The 13,202-nt window shown below is 36.2% G+C and overlaps 1 protein-coding gene across 2 annotated transcripts in view; it reads right to left on the reverse strand.

Annotated features, from left to right (window-relative positions):
• Positions 1-13,202, reverse strand: part of Ino80 (chromatin-remodeling ATPase INO80) — a 58,124-nt gene that overhangs the window by 22,610 nt on the left and 22,312 nt on the right. For both annotated transcript variants that reach the window (XM_068393111.1, XM_068393110.1), the window contains exons 13-18: positions 11,511-11,713; positions 11,017-11,219; positions 9,895-9,986; positions 9,253-9,414; positions 1,682-1,877; positions 259-352 (exon numbers count right to left, since the gene is read on the reverse strand). In XM_068393111.1, coding sequence (XP_068249212.1) covers positions 259-352; positions 1,682-1,877; positions 9,253-9,414; positions 9,895-9,986; positions 11,017-11,219; positions 11,511-11,713 — 950 coding nt within the window. The remainder of the gene's footprint in view (positions 1-258; positions 353-1,681; positions 1,878-9,252; positions 9,415-9,894; positions 9,987-11,016; positions 11,220-11,510; positions 11,714-13,202) is intronic.

Below are 13,202 nucleotides of genomic sequence, written 5' to 3' on the forward strand. Positions count from 1 at the left end.
TTTTATTCTTATGATTGTGTTGTTACAACAAAAAAATTACATTGGCCAGAGATACCACTTTTAGTCATATAAAAATTAATCTGATTAATTCAACCAAATAAGCAATTCCAGAATGCACATCAAACAACGTACTACTATTACTGCCTAAAAAAATAAACTGACATTACTATGCATTCACTAAAATAACATAATAAAAGTAACAATGCGCAATAACAAAAAATACCACTACTAACAATATACGGGAAATGTAATTCTTACCTAGCTTTGATGCCGTTTATGAAGACTTCGGACATTTCATGAGGGCTAACATCAATGAAGCGTAAAAATGAAAAACATTTTTTCTCTCCGTCTTCTGTGAATATGCAAAAACAGTCAATGAGGAAACAAGTATACAGTAGCCAATTTTCAAATACTGATTTTAATACAGAAAAAGCACCATCATTTTTTCAATCAAAGATTCAATACATCTATTTCACAATACATTAATTAGTTGCAAGAAACCCAACGTAAGGCGATTTTGTGTAGGTCGGATTTTATCTCTATATAGTGACCTATATGAGCTCTATACACGTAATAAACATGAAAAAACTCATACAACCAGCCGTCATTCTACAAAAACCACATGCAATATTAATGTGGCTCCATGTGAAGTACAGGTATTGTAGTGCTAGACATAAAGTCATCATCATCTCCTCCTACGACTATTGACGCAAAGGGCCTCAATAAAGTACTATAAAATAAGGTACACATACAATTTGGATATATATATGAGAGAGAGAGAGAGAGAGAGAGAGAGAGAGAGAGAGAGAGAGAGAGAGAGAGAGAGACCTATGCCTTGGAAAGGATTTATTTCCACAAACAAAGATGAGGCTCTCCTAATATGTGAATGCTTGATTGCTTAATCATAAAAACATACATATAGCTATCATAGTCGTTAATTTCTCTAGTTAAAACATAACCTTCTTGTTTTAGAGTGATGTCAGTGCTTATAGGTTGTTACTGACTGGTAACAACCAATATGGTTGTTGACACCTAGTTGAAAGTTCTAATAGCATTGTTCCAGATTCATTAAAATCATACTCCTATGTATAGGAGCAAACAACTTTTACATGAGGGCCCATGAGAAGAAATATGAATTTCACAAATGTTTACCCCCCCAAAAAATTGGGGAAGTGGTTTGGTATATAGATAAGATAGACTAAATATATATATATATATATATACTATATATATATATATATATATAATATATATATATATATATATATATGTATATATATATATATATATATATAAATTTCAGTAAAACACAAACATGTAAAATCACAAATTTCAAGTAATTTGTATTTTTCCTAACAGTACTTACCTCGAACTACTTTCTTAGGAGTATCTGGGATTCTCCTCCCAACCGACCAGAATTTTGTGTATTTTGAGTAGTTTCCCCTATCTCCGTTTTCCCTAGTGGGTCCCTCAGTGGCGGATGAATACGCGCCCTGAGGCGACCCGGGTCAGCGAGAGCGCGTGGCCAGGTCTCGGTCACCAGAAAGTTTCTGGTCGCGGCGTGATTAACATCTCGCCGCTCTCTCACATCCCGTGCGACCCTTTGTGTCCCCACGTGTTGTACATTTCTTCGTAAATAATTATACCTTGTAGATAACCCAACAATGGCATATAAACCTACCTTCTCTTGCTAGGGTTGAATGTATGTGCTCTGGATTGAAGATGGAGAGCTTATTGTACAGGAGATGGTGTTTACTTCCATTTTTATCAAATAATGCTTCTCGGTAAACTAGTTTTGGAATGACGTAAGGGTTGGGATGCATTATGTACGGTGAACGCACCTCTCTTCGCTCCAAAAGTTCAGGATGATTGCAAACCTAGAAAAAATAATTAGCTTAAATATAAAGAAATTAATAAAAATTGTTTAAACAAAGGGAAAAATCTTTATTTCATAAACTTTAAATTAACTGTAGTTAGTAGGTAAGCAACAGCTGCTGTATAAAAATGGTTGTTTGCCATTTAAGGACTGTGGCATTCGGGTATAAATCTAAGCAAATTTGCCAAACAACTACGGCTAGTTATCGAGAGAGATAATCTTACATAACAGTTTAGAAGGACTGACTTTAGAGTCATATATGCTTATTACAATTATACAGTTGTATGTAAAGGCAAGTTTATCAAAAATAAAGACTATTTAATTTTATCTTTATTGCAAACACATGTTTTCGTAGTTGCAAGATATTGAGTGAGAATAGGAGGAAGAAGGTTAGGAATGATGATATGTAAACATTGAGTGAATATTGTGAACATTGTGTTGAAACTCACGAATTGTATTAGTTTTATACCTTCTTAAACAAAAATGCAGCTAATTTTATAAACTAAAAACATAAATATATAACATAAACAATAATAAAGATTTTATGTGTGGTAAGATTTATAATAAAAGTGTGTAATAAAAGTGTGGTAACATTAGGCTGGCCTTGAAATTACTATTCGCCCATTACACAGATAAGACAAAAATGCTTTTTTTTAAAGAAATTTGGGGGTTCAACCTTTACAGGGGGTCGCAGTTTACACAGTAATATGTGGTATCTACTTTACCCAACACCTTGTACAATACTGTATACCAAATAGGGAACCTAAAAACCCCAGACCAGTTACACCCATTAATAAACTAAAAGAAGACCAAACTTTTATTAACCACACCCCAGCGATGTTGATAATACAGTATAGTAGAACCAGAATTCTTCAAGATAATGTTTAACAAATACAGTAATGACTTGTTATGCACTGAGCTGTCACCTGAGCTCTTTCAAAGGTTCAAAGGTCGCTCATTATTATTATTATTACTATCCAAGCTACAACCCTAGTTGGAAAAGCAAGATGCTATAAGCCCAGGGGCTCCAACAGGGAAAAATAGCCCAGTGAGGAAAGGAAATAAGGAAATAAATAAATGAAGAGAACAAATTAACAATAAATCATTCTAAAATAAGAAACAACGTCAAAACAGACATGTCATATAATAAACTATCAACAACATCAAAAACAAATATGTCATAAATAAACTATAAAAAGACTATGTCCGCCTGGTCAACAAAAAAGCATTTGCTCCAACTTTGAACTTTTGAAGTTCTACTGATTCAACCACCCGATTAGGAAGATCATTCCACAACTTGGTCACAGATGGAATAAAACTTCTAGAGTACTGCGTAGTATTGAGCCTCGTGATGGAGAAGGCCTGGCTATTAAAATTAACTGCCTGCCTAGTATTACGAACAGGATATAATTGTCCAGGGAGATCTGAATGTAAAGGATGGTCAGAGTTGTGAAAAATCTTATGCAACATGCATAATGAACTAATTGAACGACGGTGCCAAAGATTAATATCTAGATCAGGAATAATAAATTTAATAGACCGTAAGTTTCTGTCCAACAAATTAAGATGAGAATCAGCAGCTGAAGACCAGACAGGAGAACAATACTCAAAACAAGGTAGAATGAAAGAATTAAAACACTTCTTCAGAATAGATTGATCACCGAAAATCTTGAAAGACTTTCTCAATAAGCCTATTTTTTGTGAAATTGAAGAAGACACAGACCTTATATGTTTCTCAAAAGTAAATTTACTGTCGAGAATCACACCTAAAATTTTGAAAGAGTCATACATATATAAAGAAACATTATCAATACTGAGATCCGGATGTTGAGGAACCACCGTCCTTGACCTACTTACAATCATACTTTGAGTTTTGTTAGGATTCAACTTCATACCCCATAATTTGCACCATGCACTAATTCTAGCTAAATCTCTATTAAGGGATTCACCAACCCTAGATCTACATTCAGGGGATGGAATTGATGCAAAGAGAGTAGCATCATCTGCATATGCAACAAGCTTGTTTTCTAGGCCAAACCACATGTCATGTGTATATAGTATAAAAAGTAATGGGCCAAGAACACTACCCTGTGGAACACCGGATATCACATTCCTATAATCACTATGGTGCCCATCAACAACAACTCTTTGAGATCTATTACTTAAAAAATCAATAATAATGCTAAGAAACGACCCACCCACTCCCAACTGTTTCAGTTTGAAAACAAGGGCCTCATGATTAACACGGTCAAAGGCAGCACTAAAATCAAGGCCAATCATACGAACTTCCCGACCACAATCAAGGGATTTCTGTACAGCATTGGAGATTGTAAGAAGGGCATCACATGCTCCAAGGCCTTTACGAAAACCAAATTGCAAACTAGGGAATAGATGATTACCTTCAGCAAACCTATTAAGACGTTTTGCCAGAAGACGTTCAAAAACTTTAGATAATATGGGAGTTATGGAAATTGGGCGGTAATCAGTGGGACTTGAGCTACCACAAACACATTTACATAGAGGAGTAACATTACCAATTCTCCAACTAGTGCTAAAAGCTCCTCTTCTTGCTAACTTGCGCAAAATAACAGATAACTTTGGAGCTAAGAAATCTGCTGTCTTTATAAAAAACAAAGGAAAAATACCATTTGGGTCTACACCTCCATAAGCATCAAGGTCCATCAACAGAGCTTTAATCTCACGAGATCGAAAAGCTAAACTAGTTAGTTTAGCCTCAGGAAAACAGGAATGAGGAAGTTCAAGTTTTTCATTACTCTGTTTACTGTCAAAAACATCAGCCAAAAGGGTTGCCTTTTCCTTTGGACAGTGAGTGACGGAGCCATCTGGTTTAAGTAAAGGAGGAACTGTTGCATCTACACCAAAGAGTGCAGATTTAAGGGTAGACCACCATTTATGTTCCTGAGTTGTACCAGAAAGTGTTTCTTTTATTGTTAAATTGTACTCCTTTTCAGTTGAGGCATAAACTCTCTGAGCAAAAGCTCGAAGCTGAGTATAGTTGTTCCAGGTCAAATCTGATCTGTTACCCTTCCAAAGTTGATAGGCCTCCTGCTTCTCCAAAAAAGCACGTCTACAATCATCATTGAACCACGGTTTGTCCTTCACTCGGTACCTTAGCACACGAGAAGGGATACGCCTATCAATTATGTTGACTAGATTCTCATTCAAAGGGACAACAGGATCTACACTATTATATAATTGTGACCAATTCAAGCACAAAAGATCATGTAAAATCCCATTCCAGTCTGCTTGGGATTTCATATAAATTTTACAAGAATATGATATATCAGGGATAGGCTGCTCAGTCTTCACTAATAATGAAATCAAGGCATGATCAGATGTCCCGACTGGAGAACCAACCTTACCAGTTATAACGCCAGGGGAGTCAGTGTATACGAGGTCCAAGCAATTACCAGACCTGTGAGTAGCTTCATTTATGATTTGCTCACAGCCTGATTCAGAGGCAAAGTCTAAAGCTCTTAAGCCATGGCGATCGGTAGGAGAGATAGAACTTAACCACTCCCTATGGTGAGCATTAAAATCACCAACAAATACAAAAGAAGCCTTTCTATCATCTTCTTGTATCTTAGCCATAATGGTAAGAAGACAATCGAAGATAGAATCATCCATGTCTGGATTCCGGTAGATCGAACATAAATAAAAGTTGTTATGCCTGCCACAAACTTTTATTACCTGAATCTCATGATATCCACATTGATAGCAGGACTTATGAGAAGCAGGGTACTCGGTCCTAATATACACCGCCATTCCCCTGGCCCTAGGGATGGCATCACGTTTCAACATTATTGGCTTCTTAAAACCAGTTATAAGGAGCTCAGATGAGTGCCTCATATTAGAAACCAAAGTTTCTGAGCACAAAAGAATATCATACTGTCTGGACGCAACTGAAAGGTCTTGGATATTTGCATGAAGACCACGAATATTGCAATACAGAAGACGACATTGACGAAATCTAGGACGTACTGGTCCCGGATTTCGCTCAATGTCTCCAGACAGCATAAGAATTAATAGAAATAAAAAAAGAGACATCATACTTAAAAACTAGATTAACAAGAATTATAACAAAAACAATACGTACAGAATTATAAACAAAGTGATTGATGATACCCATAGACTATAGTAAAAAGTCGGAAAAACTGGTCAATATGGAGGAGCCGATACACCATGCAAGGCTAAATACCCTCCAGGATAGCCACTTCAACTGAAGGGAGGACAGTAAGGATGGTTTTGAGAAGAAAAAGAATCAGAAAAAGGAAAAGACAACCTCTTGATAAACCACCAGGCATCCATGGCCCTTCTATTAAGCCTGCCCAACACACCATTTCAAAAAAACAAGAGGAAGAAAAAAAAAAATAAGATAGAATAGTGTGCCTGAGTGTACCCTCAAGCAAGAGAACTCCAACCCAAGACAGTGGAAGACCATGGTACAGAGGCTATGGCACTACCCAAGACTAGAGAACAGTGGTTTAATATTGGAGTGTCCTTCTCCTAGAAGAGCTGCTTACCACAGCTAAAGAGTCTCTTCTACCCTTACCAAGAGGAAAGTACACTGAGCAAATTGCAGTACAGTAATTAACCCCTTGGGTGAAGAAGTGTTAAGTATCTCATTGTTGTCAGGTGTATGAGGAAAGACGAGAATATGTAAAGAATAGGCCAAACTATTCTGTGTAAGTGTAGGCAAAGAAAAAATAAGCCGTTACCAGAGAGAGGGATCCAATGCATTACTGTCTGGCCAGTCAAAGGATCCAATACCTCTCTAGTGGTAGTATCTCAACGGGCGGCTGGTGCCCTGGCCAACCTACTATGGCAGAGGCAAGGGACAGTGACATTGCCCTAGCAAGCAGGACAATGCCCTAGAGACTGACCATATTTTATATGATCAGCGCCCAAGCCCCCTCTCCATCCAAGCTAGGACCAGGGAGGGCCAGGCAAATGGCTGCTGATGACTCAACAGATAGACCTATAGGCTCCCCCAACCTTAGCTCACAAGGATGGTTAGGTTGTAGACTCTAATGGCACTAACGAGACTGAGCGGGACTCGAACCCCCGACTGGCAAACACCAGGCAGAGACGTTACCAATCAGGCCACAACAAAGAAAGATACCCACAATACTTCAACGATGTAGCTATCCTTCTTATAACATGACCTCTCACTTTCAAGTGTTTCATCTGACTTTGATGCAACTCCTCATGAGGCTCCATGACTATTCTTTGAATACATTGAGTGGCATTGGATGTAATTTATTTCACTATTTCTACTCACTTCAGCGCCGTCTTATGTAATTTACGTCCAGGAATGACATGTTTATTCTCTTTAATTCTTATTTATACATATGGAAACTAATAATATATATCAATGGAAATAAAATTCAGTAAGCTATGTGATAATAAATGTTCTTGTCTTGTCTTGTACAGTTTTTGTGCTAAAATGAGTTAATTAAATGCCTAAAAATAGAACCTGAAGCTTGAGTGTCAAGTAATTTAAAAAGGCTTGGGACTTTGGGGTTAACCAGAAAATTATAGCATATTTTGAACTATGGATAATTTGTAAACCTAACACCAGAAAACAAATTAGTTACAATTTGCACCAGCCGCCCGTTGAGATACTACCGATAGAGAGTTATGGGGTCCTTTGACTGGCCAGACAGTACTACAGTACACTGGATCCTTCTCTCTGGTTACGGTTCTTTTTCTTTACCTACACATACACCGAATAGTCTGGCCTATTCTCTACAGATTCTCATCTGTCCTCATGCACTTGACAACACTGAGATTACCAAACAGTTCTTCTTCGCCCAAGGGGTTAATTACTGCACTGTAATTGGTCAGTGGCTACTTTCCTCTAGGTAAGGGTAGATGAGGCTCTTTAGCTATGGTAAGCAGCTCTTCTAGGAGGACACTCCAAAATCAAACCATTATTCTCTAGTCTTGGGTAGTGCAATAACCTCTGTACCATGGTCTTTCAGTCTTGGGTTAGAGTTCTATTGTTTGAGGGTACACTTGGGCACACTAACCTATCTAATTTTTCTTGCTCTTGTTTTGTTAAAGTTTTTATAGTTCATATAGGAAATATTTATTTTAATGTTAATGTTCTTAAAATATTAAATTTTTCCTCGTTTCCTTTCCTCACTGGGCTATTTTCCCTATTGGGGCCCTTGGCCTTATAGCATCCTGCTTTTCCAACCCTCTGGGCTTATGGCATCCTGCTTTTCCAACTAGGGTTGTAGCTTATCAAGTAATAATAATAATAATAATAATAATAATAATAATAATAATAATAATAATAATAATAATAGGGTTATAGCTTAGCAAGTAACAATAACAATAACCTTAATGTTTGTAATGTTTGTTAATCTACTCCCTGATGTAATTGTGACTTCATTTTCTAGAGAGAATTTGGAAGTGGTAAAATTTTGTCTTAAAATCCTTCTAAGTTCTGAAAGAAGGCAAAAGCAATAAGATTATCTTATACTAAAGAGCTTGGAGTTCACTAATAGGTTTAGCCAATGCTAATGTCAAAAGAAAAAGTTTTAACCATGAGATCTCCAATAGAAGTTCAGAGATGAAATCAGAATCTTTTAAAATATGTAACAATAAATCAAGATTCCAAAAATATCTTTGACTACTGGAGGTTTTTTAATAACAATGGACATAAATACATCTGTAATAAATCCAAAAACTGATAAATCCAATCCTAAATGTTTGAGTACCGTATTAAGTATCGACCTACAACCATTGATAGCTGAAAAGTTCAACAAAAATTTAATAATGTTATCCAAACTAGTTTTAGTTACTGATAAGTCTCTTTACTGACATCAATTAAAAGAAACATTCGATTGATTTCACTAAAGATTATTAGTAGACTCTCTTGGAACCTAAAATAGACAATCTAGAGGGCCTTCAACTAGGGTTGTAGCCTCGCAAGTACTAATTATTATTTGAAAACCACTCTGTGTGCAGCCAACAAGGAGCCACCAATGTTTCTGAATAAAATGATGGTAAGCATACATAACTTTCAGCTTTCAACATGACATATTTGTTTTTGATGTTGTTAATAGTTTATATGTGACATGTCTGTTTTGACGTTGTTACTTATTTTAGAATGATTTATTGTTAATTTGTTCTCTTCATTTATTTATTTCCTTATTTCCTTTCCTCACTGGGCTATTTTTCCCTGTTGGAGCCCCTGGGCTTATAGCATCTTGCTTTTCCAACTAGGGTTGTAGCTTGGATAGTAATAATAATAATAATACACCATCATGAAATAAAATGAAAAAAATTCCCTCAGACTGAAATCATTAAAAAACAAGTTCTTATAGCCAGAAGATTTTACTTACCTTCCTAAATTGCATGACTAGGTTCATCAGAGATGAAGTAACAGAAGACTGCTGTGATGATGAGCCCATTGACGACCTTAACAATTCGTCAATACTAATCTTATTTTTCAAACCATTGTACAAAAACTTCTGCCGCAGTGTCAAAGGGCAGTACATCATGATCTGGAAAATTCCTCAGCTTTAGTAATGAAGCAAAAATCAACACAGTTTATCACTACATATCTTGTACTCTTATAAAGGAGTGTTGAGCACAATTTTATTACGACACATGCTGCAACAGACCTAAGGTTTTGTTCTTAAATGAAGTTGAAATACTAAGTGGGAAAAGACCAAAGAGAACGGATGAGACAAAGGGTAGACAGTACTGGAGTTGGTACACACAAGTAGGAATGATTACTGACCAGTACATCTCACTCTCCAAGTAATTCTATAGAGGTAACACAGTTTAATAAATGTACTCAAAGAATTTGCAAATCAGGGAAAAATAGAGACTGGACCAAATTATGGTTGAGTGTTCCATGCTTTCACTAATTACTCTGGAGCATTAATTTCCAGGCAGACGTAACCAAAGATGAGCAAAACTATGACTTACAAAATCAAATAATAAAAAAAAAAATTATACATAGACAAAAAAATTTTTACCTCTATTTTATCTGTAAGTTCATTTTCTACTTCTGTCTTCACTCTCCGCAACATGAAAGGCTTCAAGATCATATGAAGTCGATTTAAATGTTCTGTAATATAAAAGAAATAATTGTAATTTTAATAGTTAAAACAAAATAGACGCTACTGTAAACAAGTTGTCGACAAAATAATTTAACATTCATTTTCCAGGTAAATTATTACCAAGTAGAGTGATTTTAAATCTTAAACATATGTGCTGAAAATAAATGAACTACTTATACATTAAATTCCTCACATGAAAAGCAGTTTTTTTATCATACAGAAACAAAGTTTTCAATAAACACATGAATCATATTATGCCTAATTCAATCTACTTTAGAACTTATCTCAGCCACACCAAGCTATACCTTAAACTGTATACTTCTCCCATGTATGATAGTTCATACAGTATTTAGCAAGCATAATATTGCTTGCTATCCATAACACACAAATAATGACAGAAATGCAAGTGAAAGTGAATATTAAAGACACAAAAAGCACAAGCAATAAGAATTATAAGGGTATCGTGGGCGAATGCAGATGTCTGATAGCAGACATAAAAGTTCCTCCTTTAAACAAGATGGCATTATCACTCACTGTCCTTAGGAAAGTAAACAGAATAAAGAGAAACTTGATCTTCATTCCTATACAACTTTAATTTATTGAGGCTATGACTGTTGATGAGTATTCTACAGAAAGTATCCTAGATTTAGTTAATCAAGAAATTCAGCTTCCATGGCAGCATTTTGCTTGCATTTGCACCAGATTAGCAATGGTCGCATATTTTTCATGAGGTACAGTACTGTACAATTATGCATGACGACAAAAATTGAGATGTTTTCTAATAGAGCAGTATAATGAGGTGTGTTGGTTGTGGCGGCAATGTATCCCAACTAGACCTGTAGGCCAGATCAAAAGAGATTTCAAGTACTGTACAACATTGACTTAAAAAATAGCTGTGCCTACAGATCTTTAGAAATCACAACAAAGATTGTAAATTTATATGGAGCAATTACAATATATATTTGTAGACAAAGGAACATTTAGCAATAAGAAACTAAGCTACATTGGCATCGGTTATAAACACAAGTATAGACTTACTTTCATCCACATGCGTTTTGTTTTCTACATGCCCTTCAATATCTTTGCTGAACCACTCATTAAACCACAAGTGGGAGTCAAACAGTGAGGGCATAATGAAATGAAGAAGGGCCCATAACTCTGCCATGCTGTTCTGAATTGGAGTACCCGAAAGGAGAAGTCGATTCCGGCAACTGAAGCCCAGTAAAAGCTTCCATCTCTGACTGTAAATAAAATACTTTTCAAGTTAGCTTTCACTTGTCACGCCAGGCTTAGCGACAAGTACGACGACTACGGCCCTCCTCCCTCTCTTTAATAGAGATCATCCCATGGCCTAGTGTGCCACACAGCAAACCGCTATCATATTCATTTCATAACAAATCTTCAATTTCCATAAAAGTTTCTTCTTAAAATATTGCAAACGCAAAAAGGAAAAAGTAAAATAAATAGAACTAATGTATAAAAATTTTATACATCTACCCACTATGGGAAACCAATAAAATCAACATTCTTACCTGTTTATACTTTTGATGGCTTGAGCTTCATCTAGGACCATGTAATTCCACTTCAACCGATTCAAAAACTTGAAATCTTGAATAACAATCTGGTAACTTGTAACTACTACATGGAATGAAGCTTCACGTGTGCCTAAATTCTTTCCGTCAAAAAATTTCCGAAGATTTTTTCGTTCTTCAGGATTGCCCCAGTAAGGAACGACCTAAAATAGAAAACCATATTGGTGACCAAATATTTACATATATTGTAGAAATAAAACCAAGTTATTCATTCATTGCAGTCCTAGCCTTTACTTATTCTCTCAACACTCCTCCCTCCATAAGTACAATATGCAGCTGAGACTGCTATGTAAAATAATTTTTTTCAAGGTAGTTTGTATTTTTCCTAGCTACACAAACCAGAATCCTTTAAAATAAGGATGTCTTCAGCAGTACCAGAACGACCATTGAATCATTAACAAGGTAGTTGGTAATGACAGGTGTATAGAGAGGGAAGCTCCGCCAATCAGGCTGTCACAGAATAGCCAATTTTGTCTTTATGCCTAGCACTGAGAGTGGTGGTTGAGGTGGGAAATTTAACTTAAAAGGACTTAGGTTTGCATTGCTAGAAAAATAATAATTACCTTTAAAATCTGTTACATGTTCATACGTGTATGGTAAGCAGCTCTTCTAGGAGAAGGACACTCCAAAATCAAACCATTGTTCTCTAGTCTTGGGTAGTGCTATAGCCTCTGTACCATGGCCTTCCACTGTCTTGGGTTAGAGTTCTCTTGCTTGAGGGTACACTCAGGCACACTGTTGTATCTAGTTTCTCTTTCTCTTGTTTTGTTGAAGTTTTTATTGTTTATATAGGAAATATTTATTTAAATGTTGTTACTATTCTTAAAATATTTTATTTTTCCTTGTTTCCTTTCCTCACTGAGCTATTTTCCCTGTTGGGGCCCCTGGGCTTATAGCATCCTGCTTTTCCAACTAGGGTTGTAGCTTAGCATTTAATAATAATAATAATAATAATAATACAAACCTATAGTACTTTAAAATAGAAACTCATTAGTGAGTGAAAGTCCCATAGAATTAAAATGGAAGGCTCTTTTCCTTCCTGGACATGTAATCCCTTGTTCAATATAGTAGCGAGGAAGATGACTCAAAAATTCCTAACAGCTACTCATCAGAATGTAGACGTTATTGGTGTCTAAGCAAGTACTGGCTTAAAAGGAGGCCAGTACCAGCACGAAGAAAATCTAAAAGGGAAATATTGTTGGCAGTGTCAAACCAGGCACATCTAATGAAAAATTTAGGAAGATACTAAAGCATCCTTCTCTATATCAGGGGAATGAAATAGTTGTTTCCTGGCATACACTGTCTGCAAGAAAGGAGCTCCATTGCATAGATCACCAGCACCCGATGACCAACCTATGTCTGATGGATATGGCTGCGGCATCCCCTTGAGGGGAACAAGACAGGTAGTAAAGTATCAGTGATGGGCCAGAAGGCAATCAGCTTAGTACAGGACCAATCAGCTGTCAGTTTGTGTGATCACCTTGGACCGGTACAGCCACAAGGGACTTCTTGCAATCAACCTTGCTGGAATACTTACATTACAACTAAGAAGAATTGTCAAAATCAGAATGGAAAGAGAAGGAAGAGGATAGCTTCACAGGACAACATATAGTTACCATCAATTGCCTAAGA

Source organism: Palaemon carinicauda, chromosome 19 (assembly GCF_036898095.1).
Source record: "Palaemon carinicauda isolate YSFRI2023 chromosome 19, ASM3689809v2, whole genome shotgun sequence".
In the NCBI taxonomy this organism is placed as follows: Eukaryota; Metazoa; Arthropoda; class Malacostraca; order Decapoda; family Palaemonidae; genus Palaemon; species Palaemon carinicauda.